The sequence below is a fragment of the Podospora pseudopauciseta genome, chromosome 1, assembly GCF_035222475.1.
Source record: "Podospora pseudopauciseta strain CBS 411.78 chromosome 1, whole genome shotgun sequence".
Taxonomy (NCBI): Eukaryota; Fungi; Ascomycota; class Sordariomycetes; order Sordariales; family Podosporaceae; genus Podospora; species Podospora pseudopauciseta.
This window is the reverse complement of record NC_085892.1, coordinates 6,076,560-6,103,059: the sequence shown is the minus strand read 5'-3', so window position 1 is coordinate 6,103,059 and position 26,500 is coordinate 6,076,560. Positions and strand designations below refer to the sequence as shown.

Below are 26,500 nucleotides of genomic sequence, written 5' to 3'. Positions count from 1 at the left end.
TTTCTAACCCGCGTCGTCGAAGGTAGATAGTGGACGTGCACGATGGGAGGGAGGGTGGACGGATCGGGAGATTCGGCTTCTTATCAAGACGTGTTTACGATGTACGTTCTCACAACTTGCAAAGTTTCGCCGAGCTGATGATAACAAAAAGCTTCGAATTATCAAACGTCGTGCTCCTTCTTTGTTTCAATGAAAATGGCAGCAAAGGTGAGAACAGCCTCATGAGATGGTTAGATGACTTGAACCCTGAGCTTACTGCCCTTCCTTCCACCTTGCGCCGTATTACGTGCCGCTAAGAGCCGAGCCGAACCCATTCCAGGTGATGACGTCCCGGTGGGGCCGCCCCCCCGGTGGCTGTCACCTGTCGCCAAGACTTTTCCAAAAGCCCCGCCCCCTGGCCCTGCTCAAAAGATGCAACACGTTTTTGGGCAGGCATTCACAGACGGGATTGAAGAACCAGAGGCTGTTGCTTTCTCATCACTATATAATACAATCATGGGAGAAATCTCAGCCGCCCGCCCGCCCAATACATATAAAATAGACCTTTTATTGCCTCGAGGCACACTGATCTAAATAGCGCCCATGGATAACCCCCCTCTCATACAATGTCACTATATGGGCATGACCAAAGAACACAACTGTTCTCACCATTACCCAACCCTAATGACCGAAAACTTCTGCCCTGGAAACCAGCTTCCAAATATGTGCAACAAAGATGCAAACAGAATGTAGTAGTTACAGCCCCCCGCGCTTGGCCCACAGTTCCTGGGGATGTTTGGCCGCTACCGCCCTTCTCTTCTCGCCAAACACCACTATTGTTGGTTTCTTTGGATACCCTCCCTCCATCTATCCTTCACTATCGCATGGTAGCGGTGGCCTTACCAGACTGGGTGTCAAACCCCCCCCAAATGCACAGAATAGCTCGGACCATTTGTCCACCCCCTCTCCTCCAGTGCGTGACGCATATTGATCCCAATCCGCTGCAAGGAGCCTTGAGCTCCCCCACCGCTTCCTTCGGAACCTGTATAAGCCAGCTGCAAGCGTTCCTACTCTTGCACTGCTACCTCATTTGGCGCCTCAGGCTGCTGCTGCGGCTGCTGCTCCTGTAATTGCTGATGCTGTGGCTGCTCCGCTTCTTGCTGCTCTTGCCCCTGTGGTAACGGCGGTTCTTGTTGCCCTTGCAACTGCTGCCGTAACGAAGCCACCTCGGCAGACAGAGCCGCAATGTGCTGATCCTGGATATTGATCTTTTCCAACAGCGGGGCGCTGGCCTTTGAAATCTCAGCGGCCACTTGGTCTTGCATTTGTTTCAGACGCTCGTCGAAATGTTGGAGCAACACCCAGTAAGATTGTTGTTGTTCCGCCCCAAATAGGTTGCCGTCTGCAGGAGGTGCCCCTTGGGTTGCCGGTGCCGCTCCGCTAGCAGCGCGACCACGACCACGTCCTGTGGCTTGAACGGTTGGCGCGGTGTTGCCTTTGATAGCATCTCGGTCAGCAGGGGGATACTGGGAGAGCCAGGCTTGCTTAGCTGTTGGTGACATACCGTGCGCTGGAAGAGACAGCCCCGAAGCCGCCTGATGTGTCTCGTGCGGCGATCGCTGGAGAAGACCCTGGTTGGCCTGTGCTGCTCCGGGGCTCAGGGGTTTGGGACTCTCCGTCATGCCGCTCTGGGAATACATAGAAGCACCTCCAGCGCTTAAAGGCACCGAAGAGATGCTCGTGTGAGGGGTGTGGTTGTTGGGAACGGTGGGTGAAGTATTAGAACTTGTAGAACCACGGTCGACGTTGGGAGGATACAAGCCACCTGGTCGCTGTCCAACCGGGGGATATGTGTTGGAATGCGTGGCATAGCCGTCCACGCCTGGCTGTCCGGGAACGTGTTGAGCCTTGATGCTAGGCAACGAGCGTCGCCGCTCATCGTCCGCTATATCACCGCTCGCATTGGCATCGTACAAAACACCAGACATGGCAGAGTCATCTGCACCACTGGCCTCGTAGTCTTCCTCGCCAAAGCCAGCCATGCTTGATCTTCGCCCGGCGCAGCCACCTGCTCCTTTGCTGTGTCTCGCCAGGGCATCTCCCCTAGCAAATTTCCTATCGCACTTGGGGCAAACATGCGGCTTTTCGCCAGTATGTAGCTTCCCGTGCCGTTTAAGGTCATGGAGACGTCTGAAGCGTTGCTGGCAGTGGCTGCAGATAAACGGTTTCTCCTGACTGTGGGTGAGAAGATGACTCTTCAGATTATGATGGCGTGTAAATTCCGTTTGGCAGTACGGGCATTTATGCTTCTTGTTGCTGCTACCAGGTGACCGAGGCTCCATGTCGGAGCCCTGGGATGGTGGCATAGGCATGCTCATCCCCCTTTGGGGAGCACCAGGCGCCGGCATGTTGCCCTGTGGTGAGAGAACTCCCGGGTATGAAAGAGAATTGGCTGTCTTTTCATCCATCTGAGCATCTGGCTGCGGCGCATACATGCGTTGATCACCACGCCCGTCAATGTCCATTGCTGCAGGGCTGTGCACAACCTGTCCTTCAGCATCCTCGAGACTCGCTCCGCTTGTCCCGCTCTGGGGGCTGACATCTTGTAGCTCGCTGATTGGGTTCTCCCCCGTTGGTATAGTGACTGAGCTCAAGGCCCTGGCCGCTGCGGCGGCAGCTGCCTCGATCTCTGAGACCCCCGTCGGTGGAGGGGCGGGCGCGGGTGCATCGTGTGACCGACTCAACGCGTTCACTACGCCCGACATGAGCTCTTCAATCGCCCTATGGTTGGGGTTTTCACTCGTCTCCAACGAGGCCAGCTGCTGATGCTGATGCTCTTCCTCTCGTCGTCGTCTCTCCTCCTCGAGGGCGGCGGCGCCGGTCAGAGTGGGTGTATGTAGCCCCATCAGGCGAGCGATTTTGGATGGGGAGAGATCACCCGAGTGGGCAGACTCTGGCGAGGTCGGGGTAGTCTCGCGAGCGCGCTTCAGCGACCTCTGGGCTGTGAGCGCCGTCGCGGGCGCGCGAGGAGCTTGAGCTTCTGTCGTGGTGGGTCCTCGATTCGAGGCCATAAGGATCGCGATGTGGCTTTGCCGTTGGGGAATTCGAGGAGATAGGTGGTACCCAGAGTCACAGATTTTTACTTTGGGGGCTCCCGAGTATAATGCCGTCGCAATCAGGATGTCACCGGCAGACGAGACGCATTGCCCAAGGCAAGTGGTTGTTGTTGTTGTTGACGGTGATAATGGGAATGCTCGAGGCTGTCGAGGTGTGGCTGGGGAAGCTGGGAATCGTGGCGAGAGCTTCGGGGTTCGAGGACCGAGGGATGCAAGGCCGCCAGAGGTTTCGTTGGATACGGCTATTGGAGAGTGAAGAGAATTACTGGTATTACAAGTCTGCGGTGGTCTGACTACAATTGAGGCCTTGGAGCGTACGTTTCTTGCTTTGAACAGACGCTCTGGTGGTGTCTCTGGAATCCGGTGTGACTTGGATGACTTGGGGAAAGTGAATGAGCCTCAAAAGTCCAACCAAGGTGTTGAAAGAAGGCTGAGGCGATGGGGACCTTGAGGAAGAAAAATGGGCGCTGTGGCCCCCCGGACCTGTGGGGTCACTGCCAGCTGTGAAGCGCGTGTGCGACGTTCGGGAAAAGCCCGAACGTCTGTTAAGGAGTACAAGAGAGGGTCCAAGCTCTGAGTGAGGGCAACCACGTCGTTGAAAGGCTGGAGATCTGCCGCTTAAATCGTTTTGGGATCTATCAAGCCACCAACCTCATCATTTGTTAACGTTGGATGAGTTGTCTCACTCCTTCCCGTTCTTCTCATTCTCAGCGTACCTGACATGTTTGGATGGGATGAGGTGAGGTAGGCACTGTAGGGTTACCAGCAGGCCGAGTCTGCAGAAAACCCAGAAAGCTAGCGTCACGCAGTCCAGTTACAGCAGCGTGTGTTGCCCGGTGTGGGAAAGGAAGACACGGGCTGCATGTCAGTTTGCGGCGCAGAGGAGACCTGAATGGGACGTCGGCCACCAACAACGGGGCTGGCACTTCTGTGATGCCTGTGTTGAGGCGCAATCATCGACACTTTCGGCGTCTTGGCAGATCGACTGCACGCCACGACAACGGATCAGGTCCTCTCGAGCCCAATCTGTCCTACAGCAAAATAGCAGAGTCGGCAGCCTACGATGAGGGTAGAAAACCATCGCTGTCGACATACATCAGACTCAGTGTAGGGGCTTTTGAGGCAGGCTGCCGTGAGAGAAAAGTACCGGCACAATCACTGTGCAACACGAAGGATTGATAGGTGGCTGTGCTGACTTGTTGATGACGATGGACTCGATGAAGGCGTTTATGCCAGCTGGCTAGTCAGCAAGCGGCAGGCTGACTACCAGGTACTCCTTAACAGAAGTGGCGCAACCACCCACACCCCTCTCGATGCCGCTGCATTTCTTCAGCCGTAAGGGGACCTCAGCAGCGCCACATCATCCGTAACCAATCTTGTCAATGACGAATGACGACTTTTGATGATACTGTACATCGCCCAGGTGGCCCTCTGTAGCAGGTGGCTCTTGTTGTCATCTTAAGTCTCCGTGATTGCAGCTGTATCACTCTCACAAGAAACCCTCAGAAAGGGAGAGACTCGGGGAGTTGATGGTCCCTGCATGAAAGATCTTCGCCATCCGAGCATCATCACCCAGCGGTATCCCAGGTTGTCACATCCAAGGTCTTCCTAATACGGAAGAAATAACATCCCAAGTCTTTCTTTCTTCCGGCACAGAACTTCAGACCCGGGTTTCGAGGGCATGAACGTCTCGTGCCATCCCGAGGCTGGAAGGCCCTTGTGTAAAATGATCGTCATAGGAGTGACGTCGAGGGGACAATGCGTCGATTTCATAGTTTGACGAATAAGAGTTCGCGACTGATTACTGGTTGCCTCTCTTCTATGGGTTTCCAGCTGCTTACATGCATGTCAACACAGTCTTGTAGCGTTATTGGTTAAAAAACTAAGAGTTGTCTATGGTTTTGCAAAAGCTGAAGAAATCGTATGAGGCTCTTTCTTTGCCATTGGTGGGATAGTGGTGCCGCACACCAACATTCGCAGTTATGTCATATGCGAAGGACGCTGCTGGAGGCCTTCTATCTACGATGAACCTCTCGTACTCTGATCTCAGGTTTGTAGAGTCTTGTTTGCTATCAATACCCGTGACTTGTGATTGTAATGAATCACCTATCGACCAGCTGACCCACAAGTCACAGGTAGTGATAGCAAACAAGACTCAACAAACCTGAAAGCACCCATAATTCACGTGTCTACCGATGAATAAAATGTGAAGAAATGGGCTTCTGCTGAAGCACCTCATACCACTCTGCTCTCCTGAAGCGGTAGCCCATAATAATGTAGATTGTTCCATACTTTTACCGAAAACACCATGCTGGACAAGAAAAACGCTCTCCAGTGTGCCATCCACCGAAGCATAGTATAGCCCTTTAGAGATGGTGAAGTGTACTTGAATGCCACATGATGAAGCAGAATTCATGAATCGACTATGCCTAAGCTGATAGCAATACAGAGAAGGTAAACTCCGCCGCAAGGCAGCTGAGAAAGAGACCAATGCTTTAGAGCGCTAATACTGTGTGGTGCGAGATAACATCGCCAGAAGTCTAGAGAGGCAATGAGGGTAATTCTCTCAACCGAACAAAAATAAACTACGCAAGCTAGGCAGACCAGACTGGCGTCAAAGGTTTCTTAGGACATAGGCTCCCAAAGGGCCTACTAGATAGGTACCAGGCCAAAGTTTACAGCAATATTAACTGAAGGCACGCAACATACAGCATGAACCACTCAAGGCCAATATAAACTGGACCATTCATCTACTTGAGGGCCTCGTCAGAACGCCACAATCAAGACATTGGCAGGATACACACCATACTACCCCCCCACCTCTAAAGGTGCACCATCGACAACCGAACTGCCGTTGCGCCGCTTGACCGAGCCGTCACAATCGGCGTCAGTAAAGCCATGCCGTATCCCCATTAACAAGCCTTTTTCGGCAGACAACGTGGCAGCAGTTCCCAGGTCAGCGGTTGATGTCGTGCCTGTGAAACTTGACGTCTTTCGGCTATGTGCGAGTGGGATAGGTGAGTGTGTGTCTTGCTCAAACAGACACAGCATATCCTGATCTGGATCTGTGCTCAGATGCCTGATAACACGACGGCAGGTTGTGTTTCTTCGACATTGCGAAGTGTAGCCAATACGCAGTGGCTGACGTGTAAGTCGATTTGTTGGCATAGCTCGGCTGAACACCAAAGACAAGTGATGATAGCCCGCGGGCTACGAAAACAAACACTTCACTTGGCCGGCCTTGTTTGTCAGCCATTCAGGAACAATATTGTTGTTTCGGGTCGTCAGCGGAGGTCATCGAGGCTGCAAGAAGCGAAAGGATCAACCGATCTCAACAACCTGGCCGAGTTCTAGCCAGGTGTGGACTCTCGCAACACGAGTGATCGTCAAGTTTCCGGGGACGCTAATAGATAACTGCCGGCGTGGGCCGACCGCGCCTCAGAACCCCAGAGACGATGAAGCCCGGGAGGATGGTAAACACCACCGTTGCGGTGCATGTTGTTTCGACCGTTGCGACCAACGAGCTCGTCGTTTTGTCTATTCCTGTCGTGCTTTGTCGAGTCAGCAGTGTCGGCACGGCATAAAGTCGGGTGGCTGCTTTTTTCCCCCAAGATTTGCAGAAAGGTTGCGGATTGGCTGTTGATGTTCCTAATCGGGTTTAGTCAGGTACTATCTGAGAGTTATCGACGCTGGCGGCCGATGGAACGATGCGAGGCACGTTGTACAGATGGACTCGACTCGACAGGACACGACAATGCAATTTACTATATCATCTCATCAACACGCCTTTGCCATGCGTTGACAAGAAAATAAATTGGAACACGAATGGAACTCGAAACGAGGACAATCTTCTCTACTCCCGCGCAAAAGAGGACGCCCAGGCATCACCGCTCAATCCCAAGACCTAAATGCCGGAACCTATCCGGAGGGCCAACAGTCTGGGCCCTGGAAAATCGGGGAGAAACTCCTCACGAAAGGAGCTTGATTCGTCGCGAGCTTGGCAGCTTTCCATCTGGTAGTCTTGGCTCTCGTGAGATTTCGCGCCACTGTTGTTGGCAAGGCTTGGTCGAATCTCTCCGCGATCGAATTAGTCAACGACCGCTTGAACGGTTGCGATGTTGTTGAAGCTGTCGTGAGGTATGGTTGGATGGGTTGTTTCAGACAGAGTTCTCCCTCGACGCGCTGACGTCCTGTGCCGGTGGGCATCTGGCTCTGCCGTCACAGCGACGATGGTACCTGCAGTAGCCGCCCACTCCCAAATTTGGGCAATCTCGCCAAGGAAGGGGATCCCCACCGTCAAGGTCAACGCCCAGTGCTTGGCGGCCATCCAAGCTCAGGCACCCCGGTTGACGCTCATTTCCTCCTCATTTTCCCCCTTGGACTCAGTCTGGCCATCCGCCGCTCGCCCTGACCGCTCCACCGCTCGAGACCCCATTTCTCCTTCTTCAGTTCACCACTCCCTTGAACTGTTGCACACTCGTTTTCCACTCTTGTCACCGCACACTCTCTTTGCGCGACAAGTCTTCCAGCCAACAGAGAGTTTTCGGCTCTCTACCACATTCCTTTGGAACCTTGCGATTGTACTGTACTGTACCTGTAGCATCCGATCAAAACAAAACAATAGGTTAGTTTCCCACGTTCCCGAAGACCCGATCTCCAGCCCCGCCGCTCGTCTACGTTGGCCGTTGTTTCGAGCCCCGATCTCCGAACCCAGATGTTGGCCATCCACACGATCCCGGTACAGTAAACAGAATAATGGAGACATCATTTGCGATGAGCGGAGGCTCAGGCTCAGGCGGAGGCGGAGGCGGAGGCAGAGGCTGTCAATCTTTCTTGACCAGGCGCGCCACGACAGGCCAGTGGTTAATCTTGAACAGAAACATTCCAGACACTTGCGACGGAAAAATAGTCACGACGACAAAGTTATACGCTCAAGACACACTATCAAGATGAAGGGACTTTTCAAAACTGCCGTCGCCGCGGCGGTTGTTGCCGGCGTTGTCGCTCAGCCCCATAACCACGGTCACGCCCACCTCCACCGCCATGCCCGCAAGCACAACCAGTCGCCCGTTGAACTTGAGAAGCGCACCGACAAGACCGTCATCATCACCGAGGTTGTTGAGGGCCCCACCGTTGTCAAGTACGTTCTTGACGGCCAAGTCATCCCCGAGGAGAAGGCCCAGGAGGGTATCGCCGCCGGCCAGTTCGCTGTTGTTGGGTCGTCGAAGCCTTCTTTCAGCGCCCCTCCCCCTTCCGTCACCACCTCGATCGTTCTCCCCGAGCATGGTGGTCAGTTCTTCGAGAAGACCACCAGCGCCAAGCCCGAACCCACCACAACTTCGGAAGCTCCCAAGGTCAAGGCTACCGAGGAGCCGGAACCTGAGAAGGAGGAGGAAGAGGAGGAGGAGGAGGAGCCCGAAGTTCCCAAGGGAACCGGTCTGGACGCCGAATTCCCCAGCGGCAAGATTCGTTGCAGTGAGGTTCCTACCGACTATGGTGCTGTCAAGATTCCCTGGTCTACCACTCGCGGCTGGACCACTTTGGCCAGCTTTGGCGACTGGGTCAAGGGCAAGGCCGTTGACAACATTGACCAGCCTGTTGATGGCACCTGCGGGCCCAAAATGATGTGCTCTTATGCCTGCCCTCCCGGTTACCAGAAGACCCAGTGGCCCGAGGAGCAGGGTGCCACCGGCCAGTCTGTCGGTGGCCTTTGGTGCAATGCGGATGGTTTCTTGGAGCTCACCCGCCCCTCCGTCAAGACTCTCTGCGAGGCTGGTGCCGGTGGTGTCTTTGTCCGCAACGAGCTCGATGACAACGCTGCTGTTTGCCGTACCGACTATCCTGGCAACGAGAACATGATCATCCCCGTTGATACTCAGCCCGGCGGAACCTATCCTTTGACCAACCCCGACTCCAGGACCTACTACAAGTGGCAAGGCAAGCCCACCACGGCTCAATACTACGTCAACAACGCCGGTGTCCCCGTTCAGGAGGCCTGCAAGTGGAAGAGCGAGAAGTACCCCGATTCTGCCGGCAATTGGTCCCCCACCAACATCGGTGTCGGCAAGAGCTTGACGGGCGAGACCTTCCTTTCCGTCTTCCCCAACCTGCCTACCAGCCACGCCATTCTCAACTTTGACATCAAGGTCGAGGGTGACATCTCTGGTACCTGCTGGCTCAAGGCCGGCACTTACTCTCAGGACAAGGGCTGCACCGTATGTATCATTCTGCTAATGTTGATAAAAACGAAAAAGGCTAACATGATGAAACAGGTTGGTCTCAAGCCTGGCGGCACTGCTTACATTGTTTTCAAGAAGCCCGGCAGCTTCCAGGTCTAATACACGTTAGAAATGTAGGAAACGAGGAGAAAGTGGCGGATTTGGAATCGCATATTACGGTTTAAATGTGTATACTTGTCATTTCACATGGGGTCGAATGGGTTATTGTTGCTTCAATTACCTCGAAACAGGTTCGGGTATAGGAAAATCACTGTCGTCACAGGGGCAAGCAGCTCGAGGGTGGATTTTTGCTTCCCGGTCAGGTGTTGGCCTCTGTCGATGGCTTACTTTCCGTGTACTTGTTAGGGACTTTTATATCGTGCGCTTTCGGCGTTATATGGAACTCGAAGATTGTCAGATGTTGTGGGTCTTTGGTAAGATGGGTGGGGGTGACATATTCTGTCTGTCTGTCTGTCTGTCGACACTGTTGTTTCCTTTGTGTATAGATCTCCTTAGGTTTGTAATTAGTCGTTATTTCTTTTATCTCGATGTCTACTCTAAAGTCACGTTCATAATCGTGAAGCTCCCGAACCACTCAGGTGCTGGATAAGATAAGGGGTAAGGTACGCCCGTTTAGGTGGCAAACAGGCGCAAGCTCCAAGTACCGCGCGGCCCGAAACCCCAACTGTGGCGCAGGCAGGCAGCGTGAACTGCTATTGGTGAGCATTCGTCTCAGCTTATGACGGACGGTTTGCTGCAGGTGCAACTGCACGCAGAGAAGAAGACAGCTTGGACTTGAGCCTAGAATAGACGAGCAGATTCATCAGCCTTGCTGTGATCATCTCCTTTTCCCACGATTTCCTCCTAGCAACGAAGATAACATCAGTAGCAGCAACCAAGGAGGAGGACGAGGCTTGGCACTAACGTAACCTACCAGTATCTTATCGTCGTCCAACGCCCAAGAGCCGAGCTTGGCTGTCCGCTGCTGCAACGCACACGCATTCGGCACTTTTGTACGCTGCCTGTTCGTCTGCGCATTGCGAGCCAACATCAGTCAGCCTTCTCCTTCCGCGCCTTCAGCTTTGATACACCCTCGATCGATTCCCTCGTCGATGAACGACCGGTTCGATAACGACGCACCATGAGGGCTTGGAGAGCTTTGCAGGCCACGGCCTTGCTGGCCTCAGCCTTATGGGCGACACCCCTCGCTGCTGCGAAGGATCGCCCAACCTTCCACTCCAAAGAGTTCGAAAATATACCCATGAATATCAACTACTTTGCCGACTCGGATGTAGTGCTGTTCCAGGATATCGATGATGGCAATGTCTATCTCTCCAACGACGCCGGCGCAAAGTGGGAGCGCGTGGACGCTGTGCCGGAAGGCAAGGCCGTGCTCCTGACCATGCACGAGTTCGATTCGAAGCGCGCCTATATCCTTACAGAGGGCTCCAAGCATTACCGAACGACGGATCGCGGCAAGAATTGGGAAAAGTTTGACTCGGGCGTCGACCTGAGCATCTTTCGACCCGACATGCTGGCTTTCCACGCTGACGACCCTGATCGTATAATTTTCAATGGCATGAGATGCCATGGCTTTCAGTGCCAGGAGGTTACAACTTATACCACCGATGGATTCAAGACCAAGGGAAAGGCCTTGCGGGACGATACGGATGGCTGCTGGTGGGCCAAGGGCTCAGAACTATTCACGACAGGGGAAGATGACCTCGATAAAGACCGTGTTATTTGCATCGTCAGGGACAAAGTCTCGCCTTTGAAGCAGGACCAGCGCCTCAAGATCTCGGACAACTTCTTCAAAGGGACCGAGGAAGCCAAGAATATTCAAGAGTTCGAACCGAACTTGGATACTGACAAGGCTATCCAGGGTGTTGTGAGCATTGCGATCGTGAAGAAGTGGATCTTGGTCGCAACTACCTCGCTCAACACTGACGAGATGGCGCTTTTTGTCACTGATGACACCAAGAAATGGAGCCGTGCTGCCTTCCCCGCGGCCCACGACAGCCACGACCACCGTCTTGCGCAAAACGCATACACCGTGTTGGAGAGCACCAATTACAGCATTCAGGTTGATGTACGGACATCGAACCAGGGTAATCCGATGGGTGTCATGTACAGCAGCAACTCCAAGGGTAACCACTTCACTGAAAACGCCGAGCATACCAACCGCAACAAGCATGGCCATGTCGACTTTGAAAAGATCGCTGGCATTCAGGGCGTCTATCTCGTCAACAAAGTCAAAAACTGGGAAGAGGTTGAAAAGAAGGCCGGCGCTGACAAGGAGATCTACTCGGAAATCACTTTCGATGATGGGCGCACATTTGAGAAGATCACGGCTGATGGTAAGCGCATTCATCTCCACTCTGTAACGGATCTTAGCAACATCGGCCGCGTCTTCTCCAGCGCTGCCCCTGGCATTGTCATGGGTGTTGGCAACACTGGCGACGAGCTGAAGAGCTACTGGGATAAGGGCAACCTGTACGTCTCGGACGACGCCGGCAAAACATGGACCAAGGCTTTGGACGGGCCTCACAAATACGAGTTCGGTGACCAGGGTTCTATCTTGGTTGCTGTCAAGGACTCCAAGGAAGAGGACATCTCTGAGATCAGCTACTCTTTGGACCACGGCCAAAAATGGAAAACTGAATCTCTCCCGGATGATCTTAAGATCAGACCGTACATCCTTACCACCTCTCAGGATTCAACCAGCTTGAAATTCCTCCTCATTGGCAAGACGAAGAAGTCTCCGGAATGGCGCATTATTTCTATCGACTTTGAGGGCCTTCACGAGGATACCTGCAAGGAGGATGACATGGAGGTGTGGTCTGCTCGTGTCGATAAGGACGGCAAGCCGACCTGCCTGATGGGTCACACTCAGAGCTTCCATCGCCGCAAGAAGGATGCTAAGTGCTTCCTGAAGCAGGAGTTCAAGCATGCTGTCGCCGAGACTAAGGACTGCGACTGCACGGAGCAAGACTATGAGTGTGACTTCAATTTCGAGAGGGATGAGGATGGCGAGTGTGTCAAGAAGGGCAAGGTACTTGCACCTGAAGGAGCCTGCAAGGACAAGAAGCCAGATGATACCTTCAAGGGCACCTCGGGATACCGCAAGATTCCTGGGAACACTTGCAAGGATACCGACAAGATGAAGGACAAGTACAAGGATAAGGAGTGGAAGTGTAAGGACGCCATAGGCGGCAATGGTGGTCCCACTCATGAACTCACCGGCAAGGTCGAACAGACAAAACATGTCATGGAAGGAAAGAAGTGGGACGGTTTTGAGAAGCACTATCTTGAGCGTGGTGATTCTAGCACTGGGACGGACGAGACGGTTATCATGCGCCCCCTTAACAAGGCTGGCCCGATTCTGGTCTCGTTCAACCATGGCAAAGACTGGCGAACGCCCAAAAAGTTGGAGGATGAGGAGATTACAGCCATCATTCCACATCAGTACTTCAAGGATGCTGTTTTCTTCCTTACCTCTGGCAAGAAGGTATTCGTGACCATGGATCGCTGCAAGACGTTCCAGGCGTTTGATGCCCCTACTAAGCCAGATAATGACATGTTCCCTCTTGCTTTCCATCCAGATCAAAAAGATTGGCTGATCTGGATGGGCAAGAAGTGTGATGATGGCGAGTGCTACGGTGTTGCACATGTCACTGAGGATCCCTTCGACTACTGGCGGACAATTGGAAAACAGGTTCGCCGTTGTGAGTTCACCGGGTCTTCTGCCTACAAGTTCGAGGGCCGCAAGGAGAACCAGATTCTTTGTCTCAAGCATGAAAAGGAAGATAAGGCCAAGCCTTGGGTGCTTGCGTCATCGAACGACTGGTTTAAGAACGAAGAGGTCTACGGCAAAAACGTGAAGGATTTTGCGACCATGGCCGAGTTCATCGTCGTGGCTGCCGAAGATGCCGAGAAGAAGACATTGCAAGCCAGCGCCAGTCTGGACGGCAAGAACTACGCCAACGCCCATTTCCCCCATGGCTTTGAGGTTACCCACCAGCATGCCTATACCGTTCTCGACAGTTCTACACATGCCGTCAACCTGTTTGTTGCCACCAGCATGGAGGAAGGCCGGCAATACGGCACCATCATCAAGAGCAACTCTAACGGCACATCCTACGTCGTTAGCGTTCGCAATGTCAACTGTGACGAGTCATACTACGTTGACTTTGAAAAGATGCTCGGTCTGGAAGGCGTTGCGGTTGTCAACGTAGTCGCTAATTCAGACGACAAGAAGGGGACCAAGAAGCTCCAAACACAAATTACGCACAACGACGGTGCCCAGTGGGCATATCTTCCCGCTCCCGTGGGAGACAACCTGGAGCCCAAGCTCCCCTGCCACGATAAGCAAGGCAGCAAGGACTGCGCCCTCCACATCCACGGGTACACCGAGCGCCGCGACCATGGCAAGACTCACTCCTCCCAAGGCGCCGTCGGAATCATGTTCGGCTGGGGTAACACGGGCGACTCCCTCGGCCCCCTCAAAGAAGCAGACACCTACATGACCACCGACGCGGGCAAAACCTGGAAGCGCGCCATGAAGGGCACCTGGACGTGGGCCATTGGCGACCAAGGCGGGATTCTCATCCTCGCACAGACTACCGCCTCCGCCTCGAGGAAACAGTCAAACAAGCTCTTCTACTCCTTCGACCGAGGCAACACTTGGAAGGAGCACGAGTTCTCCGAAAAGGAGGTCGAACTATGGGACGTCACCACCGTCCGCTCAGGCGGCTCTCACTCCTTCCTCCTCTGGGGCAAGGACGAAGACGACAAAGCCTTCACCATGAAGCTCAACTTCAAGGGTTTCGCCAACAAGGACTGCCAATTCGACAAGGACCACCCCGAGAACGGGGACTACGAGCTCTGGTCACCAGAACACCCGGCGCAAAAGGACGGGTGCTTGTTTGGGCACAAGAGCAAGTATCTAAGGAAGAAGATTGCAAAGGACGGGGATGTGCAATGCTGGAACACGATGAAGATGTCACCCTTGTACGGAAAAGAGGATTGCGAATGCCAAAGGGAGGATTTCGAATGGTTTGTCCCCTTCCCCTTCTATTTCCGTTCAACACCAAAAAAAACTAATCTTTTTTGTCAAAAAGTGATTACAACTTTGAAATGGACCCCTTCGGCCAGTGCTCACTCGTCAACGGGCTCTCTCCCATGACAAGAGAGCAGTGGTGCTCTGAACACCCCGACGCGATCGAATTCTTCCCACCGTCGGGGTACAGACGGATCCCCCTCACGACGTGCAAGGGCGGCAAGACGATGGACGAGCAGTCGGAGCCGGTGGCTTGCCCTCAAAAGGAGGATGAGTACGAAAAGAAGCACCGCCGCTCGGGGTGGAGCATCTTCTTTGCCGTTGTCATCCCTGTCGTGATTGCTGCCGGGGCGGGGTGGTATGTCTGGAGGAACTGGAACGGCAAGTTTGGGCAGATCAGGCTGGGGGAGAACGGGACTAGCACCCATGTTTTTGATGAGGGGCAGCCGTGGGTAAAGTACCCGATTATTGCCATTAGCGGGGTCGTTGCCGTTGTGGTGGCCATTCCGGTGGTGGCGGGCGCGGTTTGGAGGGTTGTCAAAGGGGGGATGGAGAGGGTTGGGTTGCTTGGTGGTGCGGGAGGGGGATCGAGAGGGAGGTGGAGCAGACTTGGTGGTAGTGGTAGTGGTGGTGGTGGTGGTTGGGGGAGCAGGAGGTTTACCACACGGGATAGTTTTGCGAGGGGAGCGGGGGGTTATGATATTGTGGATGGGGATGATGAGGGGGAGTTGCTTGGGGATGAGGAGAGTGATGAGGAGCAGGTTTAGGTGTTGTGTGATAAGGTGTGAAGCAATGATTTTGGACAAGAAGTCAGCTGGAATGATATGTATGGTAAACGGGGGGATGGTGACGGAAAGGATATAGCAACATTGATCACGGGTTGATTAAAGGAGGGTGGTATAGTGGTTTTATTTGGATGACGGACCTGTTTGCTGGTGCTGTATGATACACGGAAGGGAGGAAAATGGAAAGGATAGAAAAAGAGTTTCCTTGCCCCCCCCCTTTCGGTCCTTGGCTCCATCGAATGTTACGAAATGATCTGACAAACCTTTCAAATCAAACGAGAGGAAACACCCTGTTTTCATTCAACACAGCCAGCGTCACACAAGAGGCGAAGAAATATGACCTTCAAAAACGCTTTTATTCTATGACATGCCACCGAACCCAAGCTTAGTAGTACCTGTCAGCACTTGCTTGCGTCTTTTCCACCGCAGAAACACCCATGAAACCAACCTGCATTTTACCTTCAGGAAAAGCATACCATTCCAAGAGAGGTCAATGCTCGAGTGCTACAGCACCCGCCCGCGCAAACTACGCGAAGAAAGCAGAGGACTTAACCCCTAAACGCCTAGCCCGTGCGATATTGTACAGATGGAAGATGACAGATGCCTCTAGCAGCCCACGCTACTTGTGGTGACGGTGAGTGGTGCTGATCCTGGCCTACCATTGTGTGATGAGTGCCGCAAGCCCGAGAGGCCCTTGAAAAAAATATGAAACGAGAACTCGACACTGTCAAGGCCCGTCGCGACCCAGAAAAATCGGAGGAGAGAGAAAGAAGCCCCAAGAGACAGCTAATGACCTGGTTGAGACTGTGTGCATGGCCGTGGGTAACCGACACTGGATTGCAAACACAGGGTTCCTATCGTGCTTCGTAGGTTTAGTAACGTTGCCAGGAGGAAGGCCGTGGTCCGTAATCAGGCGGTGTCAGTTTTGGTATATACCCCTCATGGCTGCTGTTGTGCCCAGTTGGCGATGAGATTCTCGGGTTGCGAGGCACTGATTGTGAACGGAATCCTCTTGGGGCTGAACGAGAGCGCGAACCCTACTGCTCACTCGATCTACCCCCGGTATTGCCGAACCCGTTCATATTCCAGCCAGCATACTTAGGCACAGGCGGGATAGGAGGAAGGCCATTGCCTGGTTCCTTCTTGGCAACCGTAGGGGGTTGGGGCTGGGGGGCTGTGCTAGATTCGGGCTGCGCTGCCGCCGCCGCAGAACCTGGAGCTGGTTTAGGAACAAGGCCCTTGTCCTGGAGATATTTAACCGTCTTGACAATGGTAAGGTCCTCCTGCTCCTTGTCATTCAGCGTGAGACGTTGCTGCAAGGTCATGCGCCCGCCGTTCATCTCACGCTCTCTCAAAGCAGCCTCACGGACCGTGGCATCGTGAACAAAGCGGCACTTGCCCCGCTTTCCACAGTTGCCGCCCGTCGAATAATACTTGCAGTGTTTGGTCGGGTCTGCCTTTCTCGGCGGAGGAGGGAGGTTGTTGGAATCCTGACGAGTTGACATGACTTCAGGCTTCTCGTCATCCGATTTAGAATCGGTCGAGGGAGATGAGCTCAAATGCAGATCCCTCATCTCGTCCCCTTCATCCTGCTGTTCGCGCTTCCGCTTGATGCTCGATTCGACCTTTTTCAGTTGTTTTCTAAGTTTCTCAGCCTTCTGGACGAGGTCGGATTCAGAGTCCTTGCTGGCGTCACCATTTTGAGTCTTGCCCGTTGCCTTCTTGGCGGCCTCGATCTTCGCTTTAGTAGGAAACTTGGCGCGGCGTTCAGCAATCCACGCAGCAAGCTCGGCCGAGGTTTGGGGACTGTGTAAAGTTAGCAAGGGGCCCAACTGATGGACAGGACAAGACTTACTTTGGGGCCTCGGCGCCGATCAACTCGGTCAGACGTTCTTCTTCATTCTCCAAGTCTTCCTCAGACTCATCTCCAGGTGTTAGGCCCAGTGTGTTAGTCTTGCGCTTCTTCTTTTTGCTCGCCGACGCAGCATCAGGCTTCTGATGATGGGTCGGAGGGGTCTGGGAGGCCTGTCCCTTGTTTTGGTTGCGATTGCGATGCTTGTCGCCGCCAAAGTGGGAACGGTTTTTGGAATTGTTATGAAAACCACCGCCACGATTGTGATGGCGGGGATTGTGACCAGTATGGCCGTCAAATGGCGCTGGCCCAGGCATGTATGGTGCTGGAGGAGGATATGCGGAGTACGGCGCAGCGTACGGTGCAGGAGGACCGTGAGGTCCACCGTAAGGTTGAGGTGGGTATGGTGCGCTCACTGGAGCGGGAGGTAGTTGAGAGTTGCTGTTATCAAATCCTATCCTGATGGGGGGCCCCATCATTTGCCCTTTGGATCCACCGCGGTCGTTGTTATAACCGCCGCGGCCACCTCGCCCACCTCCACCATACGGTCCTGATGTAGGAGGTGTTTGTTGAGGATGACTGCCCCACTGTTGAGCTGGAGGACCTTGATGGGGTGCTCCTGTTGGATAACCCGGGCCGTAGGGAGGAGGGCCTGCGTGAGGGTATTGTGGTTGAGATCCGTAGGGTGCCTGTGGTTGATAAATCTGCGGAGCGTAGTTGGGGTGGTAGTTTTGAGCAGGAAGTGACCCGTGTGGTGGTTGAGAAGATGGGTGCTGAGCGTGCTGCTGTTGCTGACCATGCTCAGGGTGCCACTGTTGCTGAGGTTGTTGAGGATAGCCTGGTTGAGCGGGATGCGGTCCCGCGTAAGGACCCGGAGCCTGAGGGCCGTATTGGGGTTGCCCGTAGCCATATGCAGGTGCAGGTTGGTGAAAGCCACCGCGATCGCCGTTTCCGTGACCTCCACGCCCCCTCCCACCATGCCCTCCACGCGTCGCGCCATAAGAATTATAACCAGTCGGAGAACTGCTCGGTGGTGCTGGTTGTGGAGGAGGCGGTGGGGGTCCGTAATTATACGACATGATCGATCGAGACGTGGTTTTCGAGAATGATGCTGTAAAATAAGATGTGAGAGACGCGATATGCTGGACGACTTTCCAGGCTCCTGTTGATGACGGATTGAGGCTTCACTTGAAATCCGATAGTCGGAAAGACGCAGGCTCGGGAGAACGATGAAAAGGGTATCTCTGTGCAGTGCTGTGTCTCTACAAGGAAGAACAGAAAAGCCAACGGGGAAGAGGCAGATGCAGAGTCAGAAAAGAGAAAACAGGCTTTGATGACGGGTAGTTTCACTGGGCTCGGCTCGATAGGTGTCGGGAACGAGGGAAAGGCGCAACGGTTGTGGACCAGCGGTGTCTAAAGAAGAAACGTCAAAGGTGGCGCTAGCGCAGGATCCAAAGGCGGTCAAGGGGCTGCTGCAGGGGTTCCTGGGGCAGAATTGAGCTGCAAGTGGGCTTCCCGAAAGGTGAGTCGTCTCACCGAGGCAAGGTCAGTCAGTCACGGTCAGATGTGTGGGATGAATTTTGAGAGACTAGACTCCATATCAACAATCGCAAAAGTTTTGTAGATTTGTAGAGAAAGCCAACCACAGTGATACCCAACTATAATTCTTGCTTGATTTTCATAACCTTCTGCATTGACCATCTTGTCTTCATTCGTCGTCGCCCACCACTTCTTGAAACCCGTACAGTCAATTTCAGGAATAAACTATACATCTGGCTCACTTGCTTTGGAAGGTTAATCCCACCTTAGCCAACTCGACTTCACCACACTATTCACCCCACATCATCAAAACTCGCGATTATACTTTCATAATCAATAGGCCGAATCAATATCTCGCCAAGATGTGGATTGTCGTGAGTCTCACCAATTTCCTGGTTTTATCCATTTTTGGACTTCGAGGAAGATAGCGACTAACACATCTTTGATCGACTTCCCAAGACCAAAATCGCCGATCTGGTGCAGCTCAAGCCCCAAGACTTCTACAAGACCAGTCTTGAAGCCATCGAGGACAAGATCAATGAGAAATATGCCAACAAAGTCATTCCAAACATCGGCCTCTGCGTCTGCGTATGGGACATCACCGATGCCTCAGAAGGTCTGATAGGACAATACGATGGTTTTGTCAACATAAATGGTATAAATTTCTTTCTCTTTCCAACATTATAACTCTTGATAACATCTAGCTAACATCTACGATACAGTTGAGTTCCACATGGTGGTCTTCCGGCCACACAGGGGCGAAGTTATCCAGGCACGTATCAAGGAGCAAACTTCCCAAGGCATGCGGCGTGAGTTATACCTCTTGTTCCTCTTTGTGGCTGCATTCTCCCAGCTGACCGACTATCCACGCCAGTCTGCACGCCCTTCTTCAACGAAATTTGGATTCCCTCCACTGAACTGCCAGAAGAGACAGAGTTGTAGGTCGCTCATGAGTCCCAGAACCTGCTCGAGTCGCCCTTGTCACTAACCGCCGCCATAGTGTCGAGGCCGAAAAGGTCTGGCTTTGGAAGTCTGACGAGGAAACACAGCTGTACTATGACACCCATGAAATCGTGCGCTTCATGGTTCTCGAGGAGAGGTGGTACACCCAGCCACCAACAAAACCAAAGGAGTCCACTGATTCCGATGCGCCAACAAAAACCACCTACCAGGCCCCATATTCCATAATTGGGACAATGGCCGCCCCTGGTCTTGGCATCACCTTGTGGTGGGAGTGAAGGACAGTAGCCGACGCTGTCACCAAACCCGGTTCATCGAGAGGCGCTATCGTATGTTGCTGTCATCACCGTAGGCCGAAAAGTCACATTTTGTGCATCCCTTATACCCTAATTCCCTCAAGAAGCCGCTGTTCGACACCGTCCAGAACCGAATGGTGTTCAATCACAGCCAGGTTCTCCGCCTCGGCCAGGAACTGCTTATTGGGGTCAACACCAGGGCCGAACATTTGTGGCGCCTGAGGGCCCATCTGACCCATCTGCTGAGCCATTTGGCTGGCAGCTATCAGGAGGAGGAAGATTGTCAGCACAGCTTGTACTTGCATGGATAGGATCGCCAGTACACCTTGTCAATAGTTGCCAGAACAAAACATACCATTGTCATTGCCAAGCAAAAAGTTGAACACAGACTGCAAACCAAACATGCACAAAAAGTACCAACTGATACTTGACATCCACCTCGGGTCCATGTCCTTGGTTCCCACACCAGCCTGAAGCATACTCTTGAACTTGATGGTCAGTGGGAAGGGTAATTTCACTATTTTGCCATGTCAGCCCAGCCGCCTTCCTTCTTCCCGGAGCTGTCAGCCACTCACTAATAACATAACCGCTGAAAAAAGCATTGATCCAGCTCATGATCAGCGTGTTGGGGATGATCATAGCCATCTGGTTCTTCATCATGCCCATCATCCCGTCCATCGAGCTCGGGTCTGTCATTGGGTTTGCCGGGGGCTGACCCTTTCTCTCTGGATCTTTGAGGTATGCGCCTGATTCGTAGGCGGTAATGACGGCGTCGCGGCGGGAGTGGAAGGAGCGGGGAGAGAGAACGTGGAAGTTGGTGCGGAGGGAGATGCCGTGGAGGAGGGAACGCTGCTCGCGGGTGGAGCGGAGGTCGAGGGGTTTGGGGGCGGAGGACATGAGGACTGTGGCGTAGTGGCGGAGGATGCCGGTGAGGATCATGACTATGGTGATGGGGAAGAGGATCCAGTAGCTGTGGTGAGGGTGGTGTGGTTAGTAACATCGTTGATGGTGGTGAAAGACAGTGGTAGGAGGGGGGCATACAATAACTGGGGATCCCTATGGATCGTCTGGACTGGTACTTGCGCCATGGTTGTGGTCTCTTCACAGGGCGAGATAGTGTTGTTGTGGAATTGGGTTAAGTGTTTGGCTGGTGATGGGGTCAAGACAGCAGCAATGCAATGTCGTCGTTACGCTGGAGCTTCCCATCGAATGCCAAGATTACAGGGGTTGCTCGTGCGCGCGGCGCAGGAACCCTGCCAAAAAGACGGGTAGAGGAGCACGGGCCACTTCTGACGTCCAAAGAGGTGGCCTTTCCGTTTCGCGACAGGTGTTTGTCTAGGAACTTTGAAGCCAACGATCGAGAGGTTTACTACCGATTCTTCGCAGGAAGCTCTGTTCTGGCTTTGAATATAACAGTATCTGGGATTGTCTTTCGTTTCAAATTCATTTTGCTCAAGTAACTTGCCATCATGGCCACCCAGGAAAAGATCACGGTCTACAACTTAGCAGGTAAGCTCCCCTCCTTCACCACCCCCCTCTCCAAGTCCAGCCTCTAATCCCACTTATTCCAGACCTCAAAAACACCACCGACGACGCCATCCCCAACTACCTCACCTCTCTCTCCTTCACCCCCTCCCACATCCTCACCGACGTCCGCCTCGCTCTCGGCTTCTCCGCGTTCGCCCTCTCCGCCGCCTGCTTCGCCTGGGACTACAACTTCGGCTTCGAGTCCACAAAAACTTACACCGCCTTCGCCGTCGCCCTCTACACCATCCTCAACGGACTCCTCACCTTCTGGATCTTCTATGTCGAAAAGGGCACAATCTACCAGGGCACCTCCCCAAAAGGTGACAAGATCCGGATTTCGACCGAGACAAAAAAGAATGTACCAGTCTATCACATGACGATTGAGGTCAAGGATGGGAAGACAGGGGAGAGGAAGACGTTGAAGATTAGCAGGAGTTTTACCGAGTGGTTTGATGCCGCGGGGAGGTTTGTTGCGGCACCGTTGCAGACTGTGTTGGCGCAGGGGGTGGATGTTGTTGGGAGGGTTGATACCAAGAGGGCGAATGCTGCAAAGGTTGAGGGTGGGGAGGCAGGGCCGTCGGCGGTATATACTCCTGAGATGTTGGCTATGTTGAGTGGTGAGGGGGTTAGTGTTGTTGGGTCTGCGGCCGAGACGGCGAGGGGGACGGAGGCGGCTGAGGCGAAGAAGGGGGGAAAGAGGAGGAAGAACTAGTCGTTCGAGGCTCGGGAATGATTAACCGGGTTTGTTGTGCAAAAACTTTTTGTACAGAAAATGGTATTGGCGGTTACAGGGGGGGGCTACAGCGAGTTTCTGGCTAATTGATTCGTTTATCTATGTATGGGGAAGGTGTCCTTTGGTGGACGGCAAATAGTCAACAGAGATACCCATGGTTCACATTGCTTTGCTGTTCATTGGATCAGATGGGTTCTATCTACCTGCAAATCTGATATCCTATCCCTAAACAACCTTCGCCCAGTTAGCCCTGGCTGACCGCGCAGCCTCACGCACCTTTCTCACAGGGTCGCCACACGCCGAAGCCAGCATGCGCTGTGTTGGGCGCGAGAAAGAAAGGAGATAGCGCTCCTCAAACGTCTTTGGTAGCGCACCGAGCACCTGCAGTGACAACTTCCGGCAGGTCGTCAGAGTCTTGTGGAGCGTCTTGTTCGAGGTGGCTGATTCCTGGTACACCTTGGTCGTCCCACTGATGATCTCCTTCAAGAAACCCTTGAGAGCGTTTGGCTCGTTGGCCAGGATATCAACCAGGATTTCCAAAGCGGCAATCACCTGCGCCTGCGCGGCCTCCTCGGAGAGGACACTGTCGTCCTTCTTGTTGCTCAGTGCGGTGACAAGGAGACGCAGCAGAGACTCGAGATCGTCCTGGTAGACGGTAAAAGGACAGTTCTTGACCACTGAGAGAATCATGATGGAGTAACGGGCTGTGGCCTTGGGGTCCTTGTCGCTACCTGGGCGGGCAAGGTCGTATAATGGGCGGACGAGGAAGTTGTAAGCCCATTGCTTGTAGAACCGCTTGATGTTCGCGTGGCTCTCCTTGTTCAAAACTTCGCTGTTGGGTTGGACTAGGATGCCCATGGAACGAGCGACGATTTCCCCGTTGGGGCTGGGGCTAGCAGCCGCCTCGTGGAGGATAGGGATGAGGTCAAGGACGAATTTCTCTTGACGGGCCACGGCCCCGGCGACGGTGTGCATAGCAACGTTGGTGAAGGAGTGGAAGCTGCCAGAGTCGATGTCTGATGATCTGACGGCGTTCTTGATATAGTTCGTCCAGAATTCCAAACCACGCTTCAAGGTCTGGTATTCCTCAGATGCAGCAGGTCCAGCTGGGTACTTGTTGGAATAGATGGCTCCAACGGCGGCCTTGATATCGCTTGCTCGTGGCGAGGAGCCAAGGTCGGATGTATCGCAGATAAACTTCTCTGCTACACCTCCGGGTTGATACTACAAATGTTGTTGTCAGTTTGGTTTGGGAACGGTGATTTAGAGCATGAAACTCACCAGTTCAATCATAGCACCCGGGTGAAGTCCCTGAAGAATACCAACTGTGAGTAACCCACTCAATGGGCTAGCGCAGGGCTTGTCCTCGGAGGTCTTGAACAAGCTGAATGCCTCGCGGGCCAGATTACAAGACACCTGCGACTTTTCATCGAGGCTTCGCACAACCAAGGCAGCCGTCTGAGCAAGCTGAACAAGCGCTTGCTCTGACCATGGTGCTTCACTATTGGCACCCTTGTAAAATCCCCTCACGATGAACAAGCTGAGTCGCAGGAACTGGAGATACGTCTCGGGGTCATCCTCGCCAAAGCTTGAAGCAACTTCGTCTGGCAGTATAGATTGACCCTCCGCCTGACTGAAGAATGTACCTGGAAGCTGCTCAAATTCCGCAAGCCAGTTCTTGTCGCTATTTGAATACTGGGCCAGTGCACCAGTCCCGTACCTTGCTTCACAGGCGTCACGGAACCATATGACCGACGCATGAAGAGACGACAAAATGTACGAGTTGGCAGTAAGGGACTGAGCCGACAGTGGGAAGAGGTATACTAGCGTCCGCAGCCACGCGTCATAGTGCCGCAGCGGGCTGTATGGGTGTTCCGGCTCCGTGTCAGACTTGACCTGGGTCGGAATTTCTGAGCACCCGATGAACGCCAGTCGAGAAAGCAGAATCTTCAGAGCCTCCAGCGAATACTCAGAAGGACCAGTCCAGTCGCGCTTCTGGATTTCCTTTCTGGCTGGCTTGAGAATATGCCCATAGCCATCTGTGTAACTCATGACGATTGTGCGCAGAGCAAGCACAACGTCATCTTCCAGCGTCGCATCCTGGCTCTGATTGTCATTTGAACTCAGGGTCAAAGGCTTCACAAGTGTGACAGTGAGAAGGTTGCAGATCTCAAAACAGATAGCCCCGGAGCAGAGGAGTGACACCTCGCCCTTCGTATCCAAAGCTTGCTGGCTGACAAGCAAGCCAAGACCAAGAGCGACTTGTTTCAGGACATCGCTCTCTTTGGAATCAGATTCACTGGCCTTGCCAGTCCATATTGGTAGGTAGACATCGTGGAAGAGGCTAACGAGGTGGGTGCGTGGCTCGGAACGTAATTGCTCCTCATCATCGGGATGTCCAACTTTTCGGTTCTTGAAGAGCTCTATCCGTGTCTTGAGAATAGAGTTCACAAGTAGCAGAAGGTCTCGGGTATGAGTCGGAGACTTTGGTTGTCGAAGATTTTGGCGGATGATATCGATGAAGCTAGCATTGTAAAACACATAGCCCTTGATGCTTGCGGTGACAACCGTCAATAACAGAAGACCTGCTTGTTTCGTGTAGGTCGGATTGGAAAGGTCGTCTTTGCAGTCTCCAAACACCAGGTCGATGTAGTTCTTCAGCAGGGTGACTTCATGCTTGTGAGTTTTCGAGCCATCAAGCTTTCTGGCAATAGCACGGAGCACTTCGATGGTGGCGTCGATGCTCTCCTTTACCTCCCCGTTTCGTACTTCGTATTTCAGGGACCCCCAGATCTTTTTGATGTATGGGACAACGCTAGCCTGCGGGTTTTCGTACTCTTCGATACACGCCTTGATGGTTCTCAGAATGTCGACCTAACGGAGTTAGCAAGCTACACTTTCGGAACTCAGGAGCATTTTCAGCATACCTTGACAGCCACCGTGACTGCATCCCCTTGATCAAGCTTTTGCATGAGAAATGGAAAGGCAAAAGGGGCAACACGTTGATGCGATGAAAAACAGGTCCGCACCGCCTCCTTGAGGTCCTCGGCTGTGATTCCTATTGGGGTGGCCGAGCTCCGCAAAGAAATGGGGAAGTAGGCAGAGAAAGCTTTGAAAATCTCTTCGGTGACCTCGGGTGATGGTGAGAATTCGGTGAGGAGTCGTCTGATGATTTTGAACCAGATCATAAGGTTTCTTGGGTCTCGCTCACTTGAGCAGAGCTGGAGGAGATCAAGGGCAAAGCCGCACGAGGAACCGTACTTGTGTTGAAGTTCGCTGCTGACTGCTGGGTCTTCCACCAAGCTGAGGAACAACTCATAAAGCTCAAGTCTGGTAACGGCAGTCTGTAGCCGGAAATCTTCCTTCAGCTTGGAGACATCTTCCAAAACTTTGATCCCCATATCTGGCTTGAAGTTCTTCATGGAATACAGCTGTCGTAGGGCTTTCGCAGACGCTGTAATGCCTGCTTTGTGATCGTAGGAAAACATGGCACCGAAGAAGCCGATCAACCGCTGGACTATTAAACATCGTTAATGGCTGTGCCTGTTGAGTCACCTAAGATAGTCAAACCTTGATCGGGTCTAAGAACAGTTTTGTCGAGCGCCTCCAAGGTGCCGGCGAGAAAACCCAGAGCTATAGAACAAAATGTTAGTTAAGGTCAACGTCGGTATCAGACATACAACGTTACCTTTCGCTCTGGAAACAATATCACCATTTGCCCTTTCATCTTCATCTTCCATTTGGTCATCGTCGTTGGAATGCGTCAAGGTCATCCATTGGTGAACAGAGGCTGCCCAGTTTCCCACAACGGTGCTGCTTGCTCGGGAATCCTCAATCTCTGAATGTACCATTAGCCAAGATGAACATAGGGAAGTCGTGTACTGTGCCTCTTACCCTTGGCGGCTTTCTTGGTGAGTTGTAACTGCACAGGCTCATCGTCAGCAAGCACATATTCCAGTGCCCACTGCTTGAATTGTGCCATTTTGGAAATGCAATTCTCTGTCAGAACAGTAACTCCAGGCCCTGGGAAGCTCTCTAGGAATCACCGCTTCGGCCTTCAATGTTGATATGGCCCAAGCTCCGAGTGCTGATGTTGGACAAAGTTTTTTGGGCTGACGAGAGTGTTTAAGCACAGCTTGACAGAATGACCGTGAGTATTGATAGGAACTGAGTGCTTTCAGGTTTGGTATTGAACTGGGATGGCCTATATCATGAATATCCTTCGAATGATTCGCCCACCAATGCGCATTTCCAAGCACGTTGGCTGCTCCCATCAAGCAACGCCGTTATCGCCCTCTGCCCCACGTTGCCCCGCGGCAGTAAAACCCACGGGCACGGGCGGTGAACCGAGAGTTATGACGCTATCTTGGCAGTTGAATTTCGCTAAACCTCAACGGGTAGGAGGGGCAGTAAAAAGCCGATGCATTCCGGCGGCT

General features: G+C 53.2%; 8 protein-coding genes across 8 annotated transcripts; 4 read left to right on the top strand and 4 right to left on the bottom strand.

Moving 5' to 3' along the window:
* Positions 1-445: 445 nt before the first annotated feature.
* QC763_116860 (uncharacterized protein) lies at positions 446-3,534 on the bottom strand. Its single transcript, XM_062908262.1, has 2 exons — positions 1,544-3,534; positions 446-1,474 (listed from the first exon to the last, which is right to left on the bottom strand). The coding sequence occupies exons 1-2, from the start codon at positions 3,048-3,050 to the stop codon at positions 1,047-1,049; spliced, it is 1,935 nt and encodes a 644-aa protein (XP_062771340.1). The 5' UTR covers positions 3,051-3,534; the 3' UTR covers positions 446-1,046.
* A 2,654-nt stretch (positions 3,535-6,188) lies between these two features.
* Positions 6,189-9,749, top strand: SUN4 (Sperm-associated antigen 4 protein). The gene is made up of 3 exons (XM_062908261.1): positions 6,189-7,719; positions 7,973-9,310; positions 9,368-9,749. Exons 2-3 carry the CDS (start codon positions 8,045-8,047, stop codon positions 9,431-9,433), a joined length of 1,332 nt encoding a protein of 443 aa, XP_062771339.1. The 5' UTR covers positions 6,189-7,719; positions 7,973-8,044; the 3' UTR covers positions 9,434-9,749.
* A 331-nt stretch (positions 9,750-10,080) lies between these two features.
* VPS10 (vacuolar protein sorting/targeting protein PEP1) lies at positions 10,081-15,139 on the top strand (the record flags this gene model as incomplete). The annotated part of the gene is given in 3 exon segments (XM_062908260.1): positions 10,081-14,368; positions 14,434-14,987; positions 15,000-15,139. The coding sequence occupies 3 exon segments, from the start codon at positions 10,455-10,457 to the stop codon at positions 15,137-15,139; spliced, it is 4,608 nt and encodes a 1,535-aa protein (XP_062771338.1). The 5' UTR covers positions 10,081-10,454.
* A 125-nt stretch (positions 15,140-15,264) lies between these two features.
* Positions 15,265-18,629, bottom strand: QC763_116830 (uncharacterized protein). The gene is made up of 3 exons (XM_062908259.1): positions 17,013-18,629; positions 15,634-16,963; positions 15,265-15,541 (listed from the first exon to the last, which is right to left on the bottom strand). The coding sequence occupies exons 1-2, from the start codon at positions 18,086-18,088 to the stop codon at positions 16,195-16,197; spliced, it is 1,845 nt and encodes a 614-aa protein (XP_062771337.1). The 5' UTR covers positions 18,089-18,629; the 3' UTR covers positions 15,265-15,541; positions 15,634-16,194.
* A 281-nt stretch (positions 18,630-18,910) lies between these two features.
* rpc25 (DNA-directed RNA polymerase III complex subunit Rpc25) lies at positions 18,911-19,786 on the top strand (the record flags this gene model as incomplete). The annotated part of the gene is made up of 4 exons (XM_062908258.1): positions 18,911-18,922; positions 19,008-19,203; positions 19,271-19,357; positions 19,509-19,786. The coding sequence occupies 4 exons, from the start codon at positions 18,911-18,913 to the stop codon at positions 19,784-19,786; spliced, it is 573 nt and encodes a 190-aa protein (XP_062771336.1).
* Positions 19,187-21,013, bottom strand: QC763_116820 (uncharacterized protein). Its single transcript, XM_062908257.1, has 4 exons — positions 20,846-21,013; positions 20,380-20,774; positions 20,160-20,321; positions 19,187-20,066 (listed from the first exon to the last, which is right to left on the bottom strand). Exons 1-4 carry the CDS (start codon positions 20,890-20,892, stop codon positions 19,888-19,890), a joined length of 783 nt encoding a protein of 260 aa, XP_062771335.1. The 5' UTR covers positions 20,893-21,013; the 3' UTR covers positions 19,187-19,887.
* A 100-nt stretch (positions 21,014-21,113) lies between these two features.
* SPC2 (signal peptidase complex subunit spc2) lies at positions 21,114-22,267 on the top strand. The gene is made up of 2 exons (XM_062908256.1): positions 21,114-21,313; positions 21,376-22,267. The coding sequence occupies exons 1-2, from the start codon at positions 21,274-21,276 to the stop codon at positions 22,041-22,043; spliced, it is 708 nt and encodes a 235-aa protein (XP_062771334.1). The 5' UTR covers positions 21,114-21,273; the 3' UTR covers positions 22,044-22,267.
* On the bottom strand, positions 22,130-26,336 carry QC763_116800 (uncharacterized protein). Its single transcript, XM_062908255.1, has 6 exons — positions 25,959-26,336; positions 25,753-25,902; positions 25,635-25,697; positions 24,992-25,581; positions 23,346-24,938; positions 22,130-23,288 (listed from the first exon to the last, which is right to left on the bottom strand). The coding sequence occupies exons 1-6, from the start codon at positions 26,044-26,046 to the stop codon at positions 22,290-22,292; spliced, it is 3,483 nt and encodes a 1,160-aa protein (XP_062771333.1). The 5' UTR covers positions 26,047-26,336; the 3' UTR covers positions 22,130-22,289.
* Positions 26,337-26,500: the final 164 nt, after the last annotated feature.

Coding starts and splice junctions, on each gene's coding strand:
- QC763_116860 (XM_062908262.1), bottom strand. CDS start 3,050: ATGGCCTCGAATCGAGGACCCACCACGACAGAAGCTCAAGCTCCTCGC. Junction 1,475..1,543: donor GCTGTCTCTTCCAGCGCACG/GTATGTCACCAA, acceptor ATGCTATCAAAG/GCAACACCGCGCCAACCGTT.
- SUN4 (XM_062908261.1), top strand. CDS start 8,045: ATGAAGGGACTTTTCAAAACTGCCGTCGCCGCGGCGGTTGTTGCCGGC. Junction 9,311..9,367: donor CTCAGGACAAGGGCTGCACC/GTATGTATCATT, acceptor ATGATGAAACAG/GTTGGTCTCAAGCCTGGCGG.
- QC763_116830 (XM_062908259.1), bottom strand. CDS start 18,088: ATGTCGTATAATTACGGACCCCCACCGCCTCCTCCACAACCAGCACCA. Junction 16,964..17,012: donor ATCGGCGCCGAGGCCCCAAA/GTAAGTCTTGTC, acceptor AACTTTACACAG/TCCCCAAACCTCGGCCGAGC.
- QC763_116820 (XM_062908257.1), bottom strand. CDS start 20,892: ATGGCGCAAGTACCAGTCCAGACGATCCATAGGGATCCCCAGTTATT. Junction 20,322..20,379: donor TTTCAGCGGTTATGTTATTA/GTGAGTGGCTGA, acceptor ATGGCAAAATAG/TGAAATTACCCTTCCCACTG. Junction 20,067..20,159: donor TTTGCTTGGCAATGACAATG/GTATGTTTTGTT, acceptor TCCTCCTGATAG/CTGCCAGCCAAATGGCTCAG.
- SPC2 (XM_062908256.1), top strand. CDS start 21,274: ATGGCCACCCAGGAAAAGATCACGGTCTACAACTTAGCAG. Junction 21,314..21,375: donor CACGGTCTACAACTTAGCAG/GTAAGCTCCCCT, acceptor CACTTATTCCAG/ACCTCAAAAACACCACCGAC.
- QC763_116800 (XM_062908255.1), bottom strand. CDS start 26,046: ATGGCACAATTCAAGCAGTGGGCACTGGAATATGTGCTTGCTGACGAT. Junction 25,903..25,958: donor CACCAAGAAAGCCGCCAAGG/GTAAGAGGCACA, acceptor TGGTACATTCAG/AGATTGAGGATTCCCGAGCA. Junction 25,698..25,752: donor TATTGTTTCCAGAGCGAAAG/GTAACGTTGTAT, acceptor TTTGTTCTATAG/CTCTGGGTTTTCTCGCCGGC.